A 19,241-nucleotide genomic window follows, 5' to 3' on the forward strand; every position below is an offset into this window, starting at 1 on the left:
CAGAGTAATAGTAGGTTTTTGTGGTGATATTTTGTGTGTGTTTTTAACAAATAAAGCTTGACTGAAGATCAGAGTACAGAACTTAGTCACTAGAGGCCAGGGAATGGTGGCATATACTTTTAATCCCAGGACTTGGGAGACAGAGGCAGAGGGATCTCTGGTAGTTCAGGGGCCACGCTGGGCTACACAAGATTGAATCTGTCTAAAAGAGAAACAGCTCACACAAAGGTGATCCCAGCACTTGGGATTCCATGGGAGGTGGGAGATGGAGACAGGAGTGATATGGCTGGGTGGAGAGAGAAATATAAGGTGGGAGGAGACAGGAGCTCAAGGGAGTCTGAGGAGGCTGTCTGAGGACAAGATTGCCCCTTTGGACTGAGCACTGGTAGAGGTAAAAGGTCCTCCATAGTCGCTGGCCACTCTGCTTCTCTTATCTCTTAGTTTTCACCCCCTAATATCTGATTCTGGGTTTTTATTAAGAGCAATTAGAATTTGTGCTACAGGGTTGTGTTTTTTTTATTTTTTTAATTTTTTTATTATTATTATTATTATTTTTTACCAAAGCTCCATGACCTATCTAGCCACAGGCTCTTTTGGCCTCATTTTGGCAATGTTGGATATGGATTCCATCTTATGGAACAGACCTTAAACCTAATCAAAAAGTTGTTACTCCTATAACATTTGTGCTTAGATCTACTTTTGACTTCTTCTAATACGTTTTTATTCTATTTCCTGTATTTTTCAACCATGGCTAGGATTACAAGTATATACTACTATAGTGTTCTACTTAGATTTTTATTAAAATTTTTCATATATTTGAATTATATTCTTTCCCCTCTTCCATCTCCTCCCAGATCTTTCCCACCTCCCTATCCACCCAACTTCATATTCTTTTTCTTTGACCTTCTCAAAAAGAAGAAGAAAAAAATCTAAACAGACACGGGGCAGTGGTGGCATGGCACACTTTTAATCCCAACACTCAGGAGGCAGAGGCTGGTGGATTTTGTGAGTTCTAGGACAGCCTGATCTAAAGGATGAGCTCCAGGACAACCAGAGCTACCCAGGGGAAACCCTGTTGACAAACAAAAGACAATGACATATCAGAAGCATAAAAACCATGGAGGCCAACTACTCCTGGGCATGGGGGCTGACCTGGAATGTAGTTGCTATACCTAAAAACACTCTGTTGGAGAAACCTGATTTTCTGTTTTTTAGTAGGTATCAACTGCAAATAATTTCTTGTTTAGGAGCAGGACTTTGTGTCCACTTCTCCTGGGATTTTGTTTGGTTTGCACTTTAGCAAATCTCGTGCATGCCATGATAGTCTCTTTGAGTTTATATGTGTATCACCCCTGTTGTGTCTGGAAGACACTGTGTCCTTGGGGTCATTTATTACCTACAGTTCTTACAATCTTTTCTCTTCTTCTGCACAGGTCTCTAAACCTTAAGAAAGGGTTTCAATAAAGACATCCTACTTAGGACTCAGTCCTCCGTAGCCTCTCAGTCTGCACACTGTCCAGTTGTGGGTCTCTGTGTCAATCACCATCTACTGCAAAAGGAAGCTTCTCTCAGAGGGCTGAGAAATGCACTCACTCATCTATGGGTAGAACTTATGTTGTTAGGAATCATGTGATTGTTATGTTCCTTTAACAGAATAATAGTAGGTTTCCCCCTAGACCCATGACATAGATCTAGTCTCATGTTCTTGACCACTTTAGAAGGGGCAGACATGAGTTCTGTCTTATGGCATAAGCCTTATATTCAATTTTAAAACGGTGATTGGAGCCGGGCGGTGGTGGCGCACGCCTTTAATCCCAGCAGAGGCAGGCGGATCTCTGTGAGTTCGAGACCAGCCTGGTCTACAAGAGCTAGTTCCAGGACAGGCTCCAAAACCACAGAGAAACCCTGTCTCAAAAAAACAAAACAAAAAAAAACAAAAAAACGGTGATTGGTTATTCCTATAACATTTGTGCCACTGTTGAACCAGTATTTATGCCCGCATGCAGGCAGGTCTCTGCAGGTCGAAGGGTTCGTAACTGGGTTATGTTGATGACTACTTTTCTCCACCCGTAGTGTGCAGAATACCTTCCAACACTATGAACGTCAGTGGTGCTTCTGGTTGGGCACCAGCTCATTTCTCTGTGTTTGATGACACAGTGAGTGGTATCTCCAGCAATAGGACCTTACTGTCTGGTTATGGAGGGAAGCAGTAGCCTTGGCAGTAGCTGTGATATTGGGGTTAAAAGTGTGTGCTGCTGTACTTTTTTATGTGGGCTCTAGGGCTTCAAACTTAGGTCCTCATACCTTTGAGTAGTGTGCTTTATTAACTGAGGCATCTTCCTAGCCCTGGAATTCTACATTTCTAAAAATTTAAATTATTGCCTTTTTTATTTTGTGTGTTGGGGGGCATGCTTGTGATATGCCACATGTGTAGAGGACAATTTACAGTTTTTTTCTTCTACCATGTGGTTCTTGGAGACCAAACTCATCTTCAGGCTTGGTGGCAACCATCTTGACCTATGTATGAATCATCTTGTTAGTTGTTCGCCACCCCCCCACGCCATTTTTAAAACAACCCAGAAACTCTAGTTTCCTGCCTTGACCTTCTGAATGCTCGAATTACCTGTGTGTGCCACCACATTCAAGTTTTTTTCTTTCACATGATATTTCTGTTTATCTTTTTTCTTGATCTCATTCATGTCTTTCTTTAGATCTATGAGCACCATTAAGGTAAAGAAAAATTTTTGTCTCGTGAATTTGCTGTGAGGTTTTTCTGAGAGACAATTTTTTGACTTATTTTTTTCCCTTTGAGTGATTCATAACTTTTTATTTTGGGGTACATGTGTGTTTTTGTCTCTGTCTTATAAATTTTGTTTCTAAAAACTGGAATTTGACTTTCCTGGAGTAGAAATCAATTCTTCCCCTTTTCCAGAGTTTGCCCAGCTTTTTTGGTGGGTATTTCTGTGCTTATGCTATAAATTTAAAATCTTTTAGACTTGGGCTTTTTTCTAGACATAGGAGATGATTTCCCAATTTCTCTTGTCTGTGTAATTACTCTCAATTATTACAGCTCTTATATGTTTGACTTTTCGTAGGAAAAAGGAGGAGGGGGCCAGAAGAAGGCTCTAGATTTTAAGTCCCTGAAGTCTTCGGTTGGTGGGGTTTGCAAGCATGGTCAGATCCACTTCCTCTCTATCTCCTCATGTGTGATAAAAGCAGCAATTAGTGACCAGAACACAGATTGCTAATATTGGAACACGTGTCTTTATTAGTAACCTTGGCTTCTGCGAGTTGTTTGCAGGCCTCTGTGGAGGTATATCAGTGACTGACTGTGTATTATGAGCTGGGATGAGTAGACTCTACTGCATAAGAGAGAGCTAAAGTCAGGGCTGTGGAAATGGCTCAGTTGGTATGTGCCTGCTGTATAAGCATGAAAAAGATCTGAGTTCAAATCCCTAGAAGCTGTGCCAGATGGTGTGGCGTGTTTTTGTGACGCCAGTGGTGGGATAGGGGCAAAGACCACTGGATCATGGGGTTTGTTGATCTCCACACAGTTGAACACCCCCCACTCCCCCCCCACCCACACATATCAGAGTTACTCATGGAAACTGTCAGCCTTTGTCTAGACTACCCAGAACCTGAGTGGGCACATGGCAAAGGTTCTGCCAATGTAGTTGGTAAATGAATGTTGATTTCTGGTGCTGCCTTTTCTGTTCTCTTTCTTTAACTAGTTTTTTGTGTTTGTTTTTGGTCTTTTTTGTTTGTTAACATTTTTCTGGCATATGAAATATGTTAATAATGTGACTTAAAAATGCACTCTCGTGGCTTACCTAGGTTTATTTCATAAGAAATCTCCTATGTTCATGCAAGCAACCTCAGTTAAACTCTCACATATGCCCATAAAGACACCAAAAGTTAGTTTTGGGTTTTTTTTTGTTGTTGTTGTTTTGGTTTAAGACAGGGTTTGTCTGTAGATCAGACTGACCTCAAACTCAGAGAGAGCTGCCTGCCTTTGCCTCCTGGGTGCTGGGATTAAAGACACCACTGCCTGGCTGACATCAAAGATGAAAAGAAGGGGTTCAGCGGGGGTACAAGTAGGGGTAAGAGAAAGTAGTTGGGGGTTATACATACCAGAATTGCTTCAAGTATGGTATTATGAAAGAGATGTCATAGATTGTGCAGGTTTAGGGAGTATTGCCTCTCTGCTTTGTCTATCTAATATTTTAGTCTCTACCTTCTAAATATCTGTAGGCAAGTGTACTTGTTTCTCTTTGGAAAGTACTGTTTCCTTGCCTCCCTCCTCCCCTGCCTTCTGTTGTGTCAGACTTAAAAGCTGAGCCAGATGTGGTCATGAAATTCCACAGAGAAGGGTGACGGAAGTGGTGAATGTTTCCCAAGTGCTCAAGTTATTTGAGAGAATCCCCCTGACACACACACACACACACACACACACACACACACACACACACACACACACCTCTTTCAACTGCTGTACTGTATCCTTTAAAGGGCTTCTTTCTGCTGGTAGTCTTGCTGTGGCTCACATGCTAGCTAAGAAACCATAGTGGGACACACAAATATGATTTCACTAATCCTAACTTAAAATATACTGTAGGAAATACCCTTTAGAAAGAATTATGAGTTCTTGGTTGCAAAGGACAGAAAGTGTCTTTGACTTAATCAGAAAGGAATAAAGCTTCTTAGGAAGTTCCTATCTTGGAAAGACGTTTAGGAAACATGGAATGTCTAGGAGATATTAGGGGCTGCAGTCTGCTTAGGTCACTTGCTATGCATGCTCCTCCTGCCCTGCCAACATCCTGAAGAATCTATTCTCCTATACCTTGCTTCTAGCTCTGTAGGTTTCAGCATCTAACACAGAAAGTTAGGAAAGAAATACTTGCTTCTGATTTCCTGTAGTGTTTGCTGACTGGTCAGCATAAGGATGGCTTCCCTGTGAGGTGCTTAACTCTATCCCTCTTTTAGATCTTTGGAGCTGTGTCTACACATAGAAAAAAACATTGTGTTTTTGTTTTTAATATTATTTACTCAATTTTTCGTGTGTGTGTGTGTACTCTTGGATGTTTTAGCTTCCAGAGCTATGAATAGTTAATTTCTGTTGTTTATAAATTACCAAATCTAGTTGGGCATGGTGTGTACATTTGGTGGTTATGTGTTGACTTTCTTTTCAACTTACTATATATTTTTTTTAAGATTGTTTTCCCCTTTATTATTTCTGTGAACTCTAAAACGTAAGGAAACCACTTTGATTCCTTTTGTAGACATGGCTTTTTAATGCCTTTCTGGTCTTTTTTTTTCACTTTTTAAAATTATATATATATATATATATATATATATATTTAAAAAAACTAAACTATCTTTTTTCATTTTACATACTAATCCTGGTTCCCACTCCCTCCCCTCCTCCCATTCCCTACACCTTTCCCCACTGCATCCCCATCCACTCCCCAGACAGGGCAAAGCACTTTGCTCCAAGGAAGGACCAAGGCTTTTTACTATATCCAGCCTGAGCAAGGTATCTATCCAGAGAGAATGGGTTCCAAAAAGCCAATACAAGCAGCAAAGACAAATCCTGGTGCCACTGCCAGTGTACCTGCAGTCTGCCCCAGCCATAAAACCCACATTCAGAGGGTCTAGCTTTGTCCTATGCTGGTTCCTTCCCTGTCCGGCTGGAGTTGATAAGCTCCCCTTAGCTCAGATAAGCTGTTTTAGTGGGTGACCCCACCATGGTCTTGACTTCTTTGCTCATATTCTCCCTCCTCCCACTCTTCAGCTGGACTTTGGGAGCTCAGCCTAGTGCTCCGGGGTGGGTCTCTGCCCCTGTCTTCACCAGTTGCTGGATGAAGGTTCTATGGTGACATTTAAGATAGTCATCAATCTGATTACAGAATGTCCTTTCGTTCTACGACATTAGATTCAGATAAGCATTGATTACAGAAATTGATGCGTTATCTTTTGTTCAGAATTACTGATTGTTAACTTTGCTTTAGTAATGTATATACAGAATAGGTATATATTGGTTTTTCTTCACAGGGTCTCTCTGTAGCCCTGGCTATCCTGGAACTCACAGAGACCCACCTGCTTCTGCCACCCCAGAGCTGGGATTAAAGGTGTGTGCCACCACCTCCCCGCTGCTATCTTTTTTTCTTTTTGGTCTTAAAGAATTTGTTGCAAAAGAATTCATTACAAAAGAGAATCCTAGAGAGTCTTACCAAATCCATTGCATTGTTATTATGGTCCCTGCTGCTTTCTTTTTTGAGATAGTGTCTCACTCTAGTCCTGTCTGACTTCAAACTCATTACATAGACCTGGCTGTCTTCTGTGTGTTGTGTTTACAAGTGTATTGTGATAACACGCATTCACCATGTCACTCAATGGGCTTTTTTTTTTCTTTAAGTAATCAAAGTATGTCTTCATGTTTTGTCTTTTTAAAAATAATAGCATTTTCTTTCTCTATCTTAAAAAAATTAGAATAGTTTAAAGTTAAATCCTTGCTATAGTCTTTTTTTTTAAGGTTTGGTTGTAAATTCACAGGCTGTTGAATGAGATGAAGCATTTGAAATGTTTTACAGATTGGTATCGTATCTCACTATGCCAGTATTTCCTTCCTTGTCTGACGTGAACTCTAAAATTACATGAACACTTTCTCCCTGTTTCCTGATAGTTACAGAGTTGTAGTTTCCTTTTAAAAAAAAAATTCTCTGTGAAAGAGAACTGATCAAGCATTTCAATATTTTTTTAAAAAAGAAAAAAAAACTGCAGTAGTTAAAAGGTATAAAGTTCCTAATATTTTGCTGTGTTTTTCTCCTAGTTTTATATTGTCCCAAGGATATACCCACTCTGTTACATGATTAGGACACAAGTATGTTGTGTCATACTGTTGAATTTTCTTTTTTTTTTGAAAACAGGTTTTTTTTTTAATATAATATATTCTGTTTATAGTTCCCCTCCCCCAACTCTTCTCAGTCCCTCTCATTCAAATTCACACCCTTTCTCTCTCTCATTAGAAAACAGAGACATCTAAAAAGTAGTAGAGTAAAATAATACGAAAGTGAACAAACTAGAATAGGACAAAACAAATAAACAAAAAAAATGAAGAGAAAGAGCCAAAGGAAAAACACAAGCAACACATAGGCTCAGAAACACACTCATTTGCTCCCACAGAAACCATAGAAACACCAAGCTGGAAACTCTAATATATCTGCAAAAGATCTATGTTCTCTATTTTAGTTTATTCACAAGCCTGCCCTCAGTTCTATAAATCTCACTGTGCTTGAGCACATTTTTTCTGTTTGTCTGTCTTTCTTTCTTTCTGTTTTTTTTTTGTGTCACACACATACACACACACACACACAACCCCCAGGGTTTCTTCTTGTAGCCCTGGTTGTTGGTTATCATGGAACTCTGATCTGCCTGCCTCTGTCTTCTGAGGGCTGGGATTAATGTGCGCCACCACTGTTGCCCACTGGGGTTGAGCACATTTGATGCTCATCAGTCTCTCCCTCTCCTGGAGTTTCCTCCTGATTGTGAACTAATGGTTTCCTTTTCTAGCCTGTCTGAGATGCCCCTTACCATTCTTCTTGGGATTCTCATTTCTTCTCTTTTCAAATGGGCTTCCCCAATTTCTAGAACCTATCCATCACCTTTCCATGATTTTCTACTTTCACTCAGCATTTTTTACAACTTCCTGTGACAGTGTATGGAAAACAAGAGGACTTGTAGCTTAACCAATGCTTGTATTATTTACTCACCCGTGATTTATAGTCTGTCTTGGTACAGTGTTCTAGGCTGGAAGTAGTTTTCCTGAAGATCAGACTTTGTGTAGTTATTTTTAGAAGCTGGTGCTGTTAATGGTAGTATCTTTGCCTTTTTGTTTTTATGCTATTTCTTTTCTAGCAGACTTTGGGGTCTTGTGATATTTTTGGCATTTTTAAATTACATAAAGATATGCTTGTTTCTTTTAAGTCAATTTTATTGACTATTTATTCCTTCATCTTGATAAACTCATGTTGGGCCTGATTAACTGGTAGAATGCTTTTCTAACATGCATGAGGCTCTAGGTTTAATCTCCAGACCTGCATAAAACCAGTTTGGTGACACATACTTGTGATCCCAGTATTCCAGGGATGGAAGAATGGGGGCGTGGTCAGAAGTTCAGATTTATCTACCACCACCAAAAAACAAAACAAAAACAAAACAGTAAGCTTTTTAAAGAGTACATTATTGCTTATGCTTTTTGTGGAAATCAGTATGAGCTAGGTGCACATGGGAATTGCTAAGATTGCATTTTCAAGACATTATTAATTTATTAGGCTGAAGACAGAAGAGATGAAAATAGTTTTTGATATAGTTAGTTCTACTTCAGATTGTATAAATCTATGTAATGTAATGATTATTAATAAATAACATGAAATTGGAGAGGATATGCATTTGGGTTATTAATAGTATTTGAGATTGGAGAAAATAAAATGTTTTAGTTCTTAATATTATTGTAATTTGAAATGTTAGCTCATTTTTGTTAATGGTGGCTTTTTGTTTGTTTTGTTTTAAGGTTTTTGGATTCAAAACATAAAAACCATTACAAGATATACAATCTGTAAGTATGTTTTCTTATTTGTATGTATGCTAAAATAGCTAAGTAAAAGTTATTTCTTTGTTGGAGTTAAAAATATATTTTAATAGCACTGGATTCCTCAAACAGTTGAAGTCCGATAGAGAGGACTGTTGAATCTAGGAAGTGTGGTTAGAGCTGCAGCAGTGCTGGCAGATTCATGCGACTTGATCTGCCTTAAAAGACTTGGCATCTAGCCCATCCTTGAGCCCATAATCATGTGATAATTTGAAATGTAATCCACAGCAGAGCTGCTGTTAATGTTAATGATGGCTTCTGTGGAGGCAGACTCCAGGGTGGACAGACTTTGTGTCCTCTGTGCTTGTTGGTCAATTGAAACAGCTATTTGAATATTCTTTGTGTATAATCTAAAGAAGTTACCCAGCATTGTTTAATTGTCTGGTGTAGGATTTTAGGGATTTTCCTTTAGAAATTGTAGACCTGTCTTTAAACCTGTGCTTTCTTTTGACTTTTGGAGTAAAGATGTGAAAAAGAGAGGAAAAAAGAAAAAAAAGCATTAAACATTTTTGTCTTTGAACACCTTTCTTATTTCCCCCAAATATTGAACATTTTTTTAATTTTAAAAGTTGTATAAATGATCATTTCTCTATATGCCTTTTGACTTTTATATCTATAATTTATACAGCAGGGGAATTTTATGCATTGTTAAATACCTATTAGCAATTTTTATTTTCTATAGACTTTATCAAGTATAAGCGCAAGTATTCTCCGCTTCCAGTGGGCATTTGATTGGGGGGGGGTATCTGTTGAGACAAGGTTTTTCTAAGTAGTCTTGACTGTCCTGAAACTTGCTCTGTAGACCTGGCTGGCTTTGAACTCACAGAGATTTGCCTGCCTCTGTCTTCCCAGTGCTGGAATTGAAGGTGTGTTACCACCATTGTCTGGCAGGCATTTGAATTTTTATCCAGAGGATTTTCTGTACCTTGTTAGATTGCTGGATGTTGTTATTTTTCTTTCTATCTTTATTAATATTTTTATTTTGATAAGAGTTAGAAGTATTGATGTGCAGTAGTCAATATTGTTTCTCGTAGTTTTTGTTGACTTCAGATTCAGAAAGGTGGAGCCCTTTAGTTAGGGGCATCCCTTTAGTCATGATAAAATATATAGCTATAGTGCTCAGAAGGATACTTCCAGTCCTCAAGTGGCATATAGTTAATGTGAAAGTTAAGTTGAGTATTATAGGACTGAGCAGTGGAAAAACTGTAGACATAGGAACTGGACCCCATAGGAAGGTTTTGTAAAGGGCGGGATGTTTAAGATGTGATTACTTCTGATACCTTCTTTGTTCTCCTCCTCTCTGTTACACACCTGGTTTGGAGTAGACAAGCTAACACCAGGAGTTTGCTTTCTTTTAATTTTAGGGCTGCAGTTATATGTGCTATATCTTTCATTGCATATACATACATTTGAAGATCTTGAAATATTTCCATTAGGCGTTTCTGCTAATCAAAATCCATAGGGGTTATCTATTAGGCTGAGGAGTGTGGAACATGGCAAGTGGTCTTTGAGATATGGAGATAAATTGTTTTTGGCAGGTGGTGGTTTTTGCTGGCTTAGGTGGGGTTATAATAATAAAAGGTGCATAGGACAGCCACAAAACTGTGTGTTGAACAGCTGCATTGGGAAGCTGACTAAAAAAAGGACAAGAACTGTTGAAAGCTGGAATTCATTAAATGAATCATTTCGGACTCACACTGTCAGGATTGGAGATTTAGAGTCCCAATAGGGAAGTAGAAAGACACTAGAAGACACATTTTGCCTGTGTTGAAATTTTATGCCTGTTTAACATATCCAAAGAACAGGGAGGAAATTCTTTTCATTCCCGTGTATAGTGGCTTCCTGCTTCTAGAATTTAGGAATTAGGTTTATGCTATCTCCTTTGTTCTATTTTAAAATGGTTAAAGGTGGCCTTCGGTCAGAGCCTAGAAACTGACTCCCTGTTTCTAAGCATTTCATTTGCAATTTAAGGAACTATCTCTTTTTTTAGGTGAGAATAACCTTTAGTGCATATTAACTTATTCCCATGTCACCTGTACAGAGGCTTTCAGAATGGCAAAGGAACTGAAAGATCATTTAGTAGAACCTTCTTACCTTACAGATAGTGAATCAGGCCTAGGGAAGTTAAGTGAGTTGGCCAAAGACACATAGTTTTACATCCGGTAACAGGTTACCCATGCCTGCTTGTCAGGTCTTTGTTTTTCTTCTCCATGTTTTTCACTTCAAAAGTTTCAACATCTACGAAATTGAGTGTTTTAGTTCCCTCCCTCCCTCCCTCCTTCCCTCCCTCCCTCCCTCCCTCCTTCCCTCCCTCCCTTCTTCCCTCCCTTCCTCCTTCCCTCCCTCTCTCTTCCTTCCCTTCCTCCCTCCCTTTCTTTTTTTCCGAGACAAGGTTTCTCTATAGCCTTGACTGTCCTGGAACTCACTCTGTAGAGCAGAGCTCAAACTCACAAAGATCTGCCTACCTCAGCCTCCTGAGTGCTAGGATCAAAGGTGCGCACCACCATTGCCAGGCTGCTTTAATTTCTAGTACTTCTTTTCCCCTGCTTTCTATGTGTCTGGTTTTAGGTAACTGAGACTAGCAACAGCAGATATTTTTGTTTTACTTTTTTTTTCTTTTTTTTTTTTGGTTTTTCGAGACAGGGTTTCTCTGTGGCTTTGGAGCCTGTCCTGGAACTAGCTCTTGTAGTCCAGGCTGGTCTCGAACTCACAGAGATTCGCCTGCCTCTGCCTCCCGAGTGCTGGGATTAAAGGCGTGCGCCACCACCGCCCGGCTTGTTTTACTTCTTTTTGTCTTAGGATAGCAATTATATGTGGTATGTATTTTTTCTTGGAATATTTGAAAATCTTATTTTTCATTGGACATACCCATAATTAGTAGTTTATGAAACCTTTTATGACAGCTGTTGTGCATGGACAAAGAACTCCTACTAGAAGCTTTCTGATAATCACTTGTTTATATTTGAGTTTCCTTGGATATTCATTAACTATTTTAAGAAAGGGCAACACTCGTTATTTAGTCTTTTTTTTTTAGAATGATGTTTCATTTTTTTGTTTCTCCATGTTCAGAGAATATACAATTTTAAGTTTTATTTTCATGAATATTTGACATAGTTTTTGGCAAGTATTTAGGTTTGTTATTTATCTGTTAAGATTTTCTTTGTGTTGGGTGTTGGTGATGTACTCCTTTAATCCCAGCACTCAGGGAAGCAGAGACAGGTGGATCTTTGTGAGTTCCAGACCAGCCTGGTCTGCAGCGTGAGCTCCGGAACAGCCAGAGTTGTTATACAGAGAAACCCTGCCTCGAAAAATGAAACAAACAAACAAAAATTTCCTTTGTAAAGTAGAGCAATAGCTTCATTGTAAAGAGTAAAGAAGAGAGCTTCCTACCCACGGAGTCTTAGTTCTCTGCAAACTTCTCTTTAACTTTTCTCCTTCCTCTACGGTCTGTATCCACCTTTTAAAACCTTTTTCTTTTATTGCTTCCTCATTTCTTTTCCTATAAGCCAATTTAAGGTAAGGATAAAGATGTCATTTGAGTTTTAATTATAAAGAATTTTAAATCTCAGTTATTTGCTATCTTTCATTTTAGTATGTTGAGTGACTTACTGTTAACGTGCCATAAGAAACTAAAAAAAACTCCTATGTGAATTTTGGCTATATAGCAGAGATTTTTAATAAGACGGAAGTCTTTCCTTGTCGACCCTTATGTTGAGCACTGTTCCGTGTGCGGCCTCAGCATGTAGTGCGGCCGACCATGCTCACCCTCTCAGAGCTGCATGCTTTTTCTTCTTTGTATGTGGGGGATATAAACTGCCACATGATTGTGAGGATGAGAACACAAATATTATTGTAAGGTGTGTATATTTCATAGACATTGAATTGTCTTGTCTTTATTTTCGCTTCCATATCATCATCTTAACTGATCCATTAGAACCATTTGTGATGGTAATCTTAAGCAGTTCCCACTAACCAGGCTTTTGAGAGTATTTGCTCTGTCTTTCTCTGGGGCACTCTTTTCTTTGTAGGGGTGTAGCCCTCTTTGCAACTGCTAGGCACGTGCTATCCCAGACCCTAAACCAGCCATTTGGAAGTCCTGAACAAGCATGGGAGATTGAGACAACTCAGTGTCTCCAGGATTCCTGTCTATGCTCCACTATGGGTTCTTTACCACTGTTGTCTCTCAGAAGAGCAGATCCTGGCTGCCCTGCATGGAATTCCAACACTTGGGAGGTAGTGGGAAGAGGAGTTCAAGGCCTTACTTGGGTATATAAGATTCTGACTCAGAAAAAACAAATGAGAGGGAAAGGAACATGTAAATGCTCTCTTGTGTGTCAGTTCTCTTCCTCCTGTCTCATTTTTATATAAGCAAACACAAGATTATTTAGCATGGATGCATATTTAATTATCTAATAAAATTTTTTTCTTTAGCAAAACAATACATTAAAAAATACACTAAAAGGAAAAAGCTTCTTTTGTTTTGTATGATAATACAAAAGTTGATTTGCCTCAGTCTGACCAGTTAGAAATCCAATGGGCTGTAGTTCATGTATGAGTTGTTCAGTTTTCATGTGAATTGGTTTTGAGTCTTTAGAGTTGAGGAGTTGTGTAGATTCCAGATACATACTGCAAGTCCACACACAGCTGTTTATTTGGAAGTCTTGGATCAGCTACATTTCAATATGTAGAAATTTTCAGCTTTCAAAAAAAATGATAGAGGAGCATATCCTTTTGTTACCCAAGTAACTGTGTGGTGGATTGGCTAGGACTCTGCGTGAACCTGGCTGTAACTGCGTGTTATTGAGCAGCTTCAGATTGGTCTCTTAAAACTGAGATTACATACTTAAAACTTCGGGATTTGGGTTTTTGGGCTAAGGAGTAATGGAACGTTATTTGTTTTAAAATGCTAACTTTTGTTTTCAGTAATTTCCTTTCTTGGTTTTTTGAGCCCCGCCTGGCCTAGAACTCACTGAATAGCAGACTGATCTTAACGATGCAATCTTCTGTCACAGTTTACCAAGTGCTAGGATTACAACCCGTGCCAACACTCCTAGCTTTTAGTAATTCTTTAATGTCTGATTTGTTGGTAGTTGGAGTCACCAGGATGCTGCTGACCCCACTAAAATGTGGCTGTCCTCTTGAGCCTATTAATCTTTATTTCATAGTCTGTTAATTTAAAGTGAGCCAGTTGCATAATAACAGCCGCTAGTGTTATTGCGAAGATACAGTGGTGCCAGCTTTTGCTATTCTGATTTGGTTTGTCTTACTTAGTTACTTTATTGTGATCTGATGCTAAAATTTGTACACTGAGATCATTGATAAAGATGACATTTGTATATAAAAGGATAAAGGTTTGGCTTACCATTTTTAGTAAGCATTATGTTAAGTCAATTAGTATCAGTCCATTGTCGTTTACATTTTCTTTGTTCTTTTGTTTTCACTGTCTCTAGCATGTCTGTTTTAAATAATAGTTTAAGATTGTATATGATCATCTGCAGGTAAAAATAATATTAAAAGTAGCTATTCACAGATTTGTGAAATAAACACTTTTTAAAGGCATGTACAGTCTTCATCCAAGAAATGTACAGGGCCAGTGCAGTTGAATTCCTAGTGTTGTGTGTTGATGTCACAAACTGTATGAACAAGTATATGCACTCTAATTGCATGCATGCATTTAACCTTTTTGTTAAGCCTTGGTTTTCTTAATTATCAAATAATAATAATGGTGCCTACTTCAGCATTCTTGAAATTAACTGAAATAGTGAACATAAAAACACTTAGCCCAATGCCTGGCATAGTATAAAGGTGAATAAATGTTGGGATAATTATTCTTCCTTCAAAGTGTGAAAGGTAACTTTATGCCACATTTAAACTTTCTTATAGATGTGCTGAAAGACATTATGACACCGCCAAATTTAACTGCAGAGGTATGTATAAATGTAACCATAGTGTATTGTGTAACTTAAGACCAATAGACTATTCTTTACTGCCTTGTTGATAGTTATCGGATTATTGAGATAAAAATCTTAAGAATGGCCTTTGCTTTAAAAAGTGGATTTAATTTCAGAGTTGTTCTTTAGGTCATATAAATCTACCAAAATTGTCAGGAAAGCTAAATTAAAGAGTAGATTGAGAATCAGGGGAGATCACTATGCTAAACTAAGATAAGGAGAAACTTACTGACTCTTTGGGGCAGTTGGTGCCCCAAAACAATTACAGGAAGACAGCAGAACTGTTTTAAGTTTTCTATATAGAAGAATGACATAAAAGAGGAAAGGATAGAGCAGCTTGGCCCCTTCTGTCCAAGAGCCTGCAGAGACTGCCATGGACACTGTAAACGATGGATTGATGTTTGTCATCCAGCATGCACGTTAACCATGGTCTGAGAACTGTGAAGCATGAAGGACCGAGTAAGAACAATTTACTAGGAATGTTTCTTTTGTAGGATAAATGTAAGCTACTGCTTTTTAGGAAGCATACCACAGTTGAAGTTTACTTAATTTTAAATGTACATTTTAACAGACTCTCTTGAGTGGTCTTGTGTGCCACTGGGGAAATAAGATGGGGGGCACAGTTAGACAGATGATTGAGTGAAAGCTAGCCTGCTACCTATGTAACTGCGTGCCCTCGTGTACCAGAGAGCTCTCCTTTCACAGAGGGGATCAGACGGACAGTTCTTATCCCACTTTATGATGGCTCAGTTGAGATATATTGTAATTTTTGCATATTAGATAATATAGCAGATAACTAGAACAATATCCATCAGGATTATTATTTTATTTTTTAACTTTTAAGGCAATGTCTCAGTGTCCCAGAGTGGCCTTGAACTCCTTTGTGTAGCTGAGGTGACTTCAGACTTCTGAATCCCTGGTCCTTTTGGTTTCACCTCCTAAGTTTTGGGATTACAGATGTTCACCTCATCATCAGCTGTGTGTTTATATGCAGAGCAGGGATTAAGCAAGCACTTGGCAAACTGAGTTACATCCCTAGAGTTCTCGTGAGAATTTAAGAATCTCTGTAGAGAAGCATTAAGACAGACCCCAGTGAGATAAAAGTGAAGAGGGCTAGAGCCTAAGCCTTGTTTCTAGACAAAAGCACCACCCCCACAAAGCTCATTCTGCCTGTCTGAAGATAGCTTAGATTCTTAATTCATGTGAAAATAATCTGAAACTTAATTTGGTAAACTTTACTACAGTTTTATGCTTTTTATGAGTCATTAATTTCAGGGGATATATATGTGCACATATATGCTTTTCAAGCTATGAATATACAATTACAGTATTTGTGAGACTATTTTAAAAATAAGACGCTTAGGCAGCCAGAGGCAAGTGGATATCTATGAGTTCAAGGCCAGCCTGGTCTACAGAGTGAGTTCCTAGACAACCAGAACTACACACAGCGAAACGCTGTCTTGAAGACTCAATAATAATAATAATAATTAATAAAAATATATTTTCGTATAACTTATCATAACAGTATTTTTATTATTAGGTATAACATCAGTCTTTTCCATAGTTGACTCTATTAATAATCTATACTTTCCTTAGAACACATTTTGTGGTGATGCAGTAATATCTGTTACTGCTCCTTCTGTTAGAAGTTACTCTTTGACAAGAGGCCGGGGTGACATCCATTTGCATTCAGCTGTACTGATATGCTGTGTCATGTTCCCTTCGTGTAGCAGATTTCTCCTCTGTGGAGCAAAGAGCATAACACTTGGGTCGTGAATGTTTCCTTGGCTAATGAGTACATTTAAGAATTAATAAAAGACTTTTATTAAAAAGCTAGGTTAATAAGCAGTAAGTTAAATTTTCCTTAAAGTTAGGCTTCTTTTAAGTAGCAGTTAGTTTATATATAACATTTTTAAAGTTAACCTACTTTTTAATGAAAAATTTAGGATATCTTTTCTTACGCTGAGGTTATCTTTTTGCAACAGTTGCACAGTATCCTTTTGAAGACCATAACCCACCACAGCTAGAACTTATCAAACCCTTCTGTGAAGATCTTGACCAGTGGCTAAGTGAAGATGACAATCATGTTGCAGCGATCCACTGTAAAGCTGGAAAGGGACGGACTGGTGTCATGATTTGTGCATATTTATTGCATCGGGGCAAATTTTTAAAGGCACAAGAGGCCCTAGATTTCTATGGGGAAGTAAGGACCAGAGACAAAAAGGTAAGCTGTATTACTAATTTTCCTTTTCCTCTTTGTGAACCCAAGAATTTAGTGGGAAACAGGTTTTTTCCCCTCTTGCTTTATTGAGATGTAACTGAAAAATAAAAGTCTGATCCACTTAACAGTGCGCCCAGGTGATATTTTGAGAAATGTTACATTGTCATTACCACAGCTTTATCCTCTTACTATATCCCTCACCCGCTGGCTTCACTGTACGGAGAGCAGTTGAGATCTGCTTGGCAACTGCTAAGCACACAATGCTATATGCTGTTGACTCTTTCTGCTATGTTGTGCAGTCTAAGTGTTCAGGTCCTATTTTTAACTAATAGAAGTTATTTGTATACATCTCTCCCTTTAAGAGATGAGCTAATACCTATTTTTAAATCTTTTTGTTTTGTTGAGATAGGATCTTTCTATATAGTTGAGGCTGACCCTCTGAAGTGTAGCAATAATTGAAATATGCCAATGCTTCCAGTTTGTAATCAGTTCATTGAGTGTTTTTCCTCATGTTGCTGTTTTCTAATAATACTAGCAAACTTACCCACTAATTATAATGGAAATCTTTATAAGGCTTAATTAAATAAAAGGATATATTTATAAAAATTGTAATCTTGATATTCCAGAGGCATACATGAAAACAAGATGTATTTTGCTGATAACTTGGATGCCATTACCTAGTAAAGCATGATATTCAATTTCATAGTAAATAAAAACGTTTTCTGGTATGAATATTTTAATATAGTTAACTAATCAAAGATTCATTGATTCAGAAAACTAAAGACTATTGAAAATGAATGACATGTTTAGTAAGTAGTACAATTTAAAGCAAAAGCAAATTCTTGTAATGCTTTTTTTAGAGGACCCATTTCTTTGGAAAGTAAGTTGAAAAGTGTTTGATACAAAGAATTTTTATGCATTTCTTCTTCATCAAAGAAAGGCCTAAACTACTCCAGATAAATTGGAAAAACTCTGTGTAGCAGTGAATATGGCCCAACACAAGATCATAAATTTACAAAAGGTTGGATTGTTTGCAATCTTTTGTAATCCAATTGCATGGTTCTGGAGTGTGGACTTTGTAATGACAACATCATTTTGCAATGTCAAAGAGTTGTACATGGCTGCTCTAGGAAGTAAGACAACTTTGAAAATTGATTCTAGTATTAAACTTGTTCTTTTGCCACTCTCCCTTCTGTCTCCCTCTCATCCTCCTTCCTCTATCCATCCCCCCCTTCTTTATTTTTCTTTTAAGCCCTAATTTTATCTAGCTCAGTTTTGGATCATAAATAGAAGTCATCCCTGTTATGCTCCTGTTTCTTGACAAAGCGTCTTGAGAATCTCTTGATTGAAAGTCTTGGCTCTCATGAATTTGGGTCTTTCACAGAAGTAGGCTTTCCATAACAAATCCTGCATAGATATAATTTAAAACTTGTGTTAATTAGTAGGAAATTTTTTTGTAACAGTAGACAAGGCTCTTTTAGGATTAATGTGATCTTGTTGCCCAGTGCAGCAGTGAGCATAAATACCATGGCAGAGACATTTACCTTTCCTGGTGCAGGAGAACCAGAGCTGGTGTAGGTAAAGCATGCCTACGGTGGTGTCCATGCATAGGTGTAGGTAAAGCGGTGGTGTATGGAGGTTTCTTCCTCAAGAGCAGATCTTTCTTAGCCATTTTTATTTGACTTCTTTTTAAACATTGAGATTTTTTTTCAATACAGGTTTTTGAGGTTATAATAAAATTATGAGTGTTGTGTGTGTGTAAATACCATCAGCTGATCTATGTTTTCAGTGCTGACCACTGAATTGGTATTGGATAACCAATTATACTCTTTCTTCCCAGCAGAAGAATATATCTCCCCCTCTCAGCATTCCTTAGTTGCCAGTAGATCTTTCTCTAGGGTTGAGACCTAGTGAGCTTTCCCCCCTTCCACACTAACATCTGTTGTCCTCCTTGTTCAACTCATGTTTGGGAAGTCATGTTGATGAGACTTTATGTGTGTAGCTCAGCCAAGTCCCTGTTCCTCCGACTCAGTCTTTCTAACCCCTCGTCTGCAGTGATCCCCAAGCTTTAGGTACAGGAGTCGTGTTGTGGATGTCTCAGTTGGGCCTGGAAATTGCATTTTGATCTCTTGTGGTTTTCTGTAATGGTCTCCTGTTGCAAAGAGAAATTACCTTGATGAGGGGTGAGGACTATACTTATCTCTTGGTATAAAAATAAATTTTAGAATGTAGTTAGGGATTATGCTTATTTAGTAAATTAGTGGTTTAAGTTCTTTTCCAAGATCCATGGCTTCCCTGACCCCAGGTAGTTGGGCTAGGGTTTTTGTTTCTTTTTTTCTCTTTCTTTCCGTTTTTCTGCACAAGGTTTCTCTTTGTAGCCCTGGCTGTCCTGGAAATTGATCTGTAGATCAGGCTGGCTTCA

The 19,241-nt window shown here is 38.3% G+C and overlaps 1 protein-coding gene across 1 annotated transcript in view; it reads left to right on the forward strand.

The window, feature by feature from the left end:
• Pten (phosphatase and tensin homolog) overlaps window positions 1-19,241 on the forward strand; it is a 72,246-nt gene that overhangs the window by 28,420 nt on the left and 24,585 nt on the right. The window contains exons 3-5 of the mRNA XM_075973852.1: window positions 8,570-8,614; window positions 14,531-14,574; window positions 16,584-16,822. Of these exons, the coding sequence (XP_075829967.1) occupies window positions 8,570-8,614; window positions 14,531-14,574; window positions 16,584-16,822 (328 nt within the window). The remainder of the gene's footprint in view (window positions 1-8,569; window positions 8,615-14,530; window positions 14,575-16,583; window positions 16,823-19,241) is intronic.

The sequence above is a fragment of the Microtus pennsylvanicus genome, chromosome 5 (genome assembly GCF_037038515.1).
Source record: "Microtus pennsylvanicus isolate mMicPen1 chromosome 5, mMicPen1.hap1, whole genome shotgun sequence".
Lineage (NCBI taxonomy): Eukaryota > Metazoa > Chordata > Mammalia > Rodentia > Cricetidae > Microtus > Microtus pennsylvanicus.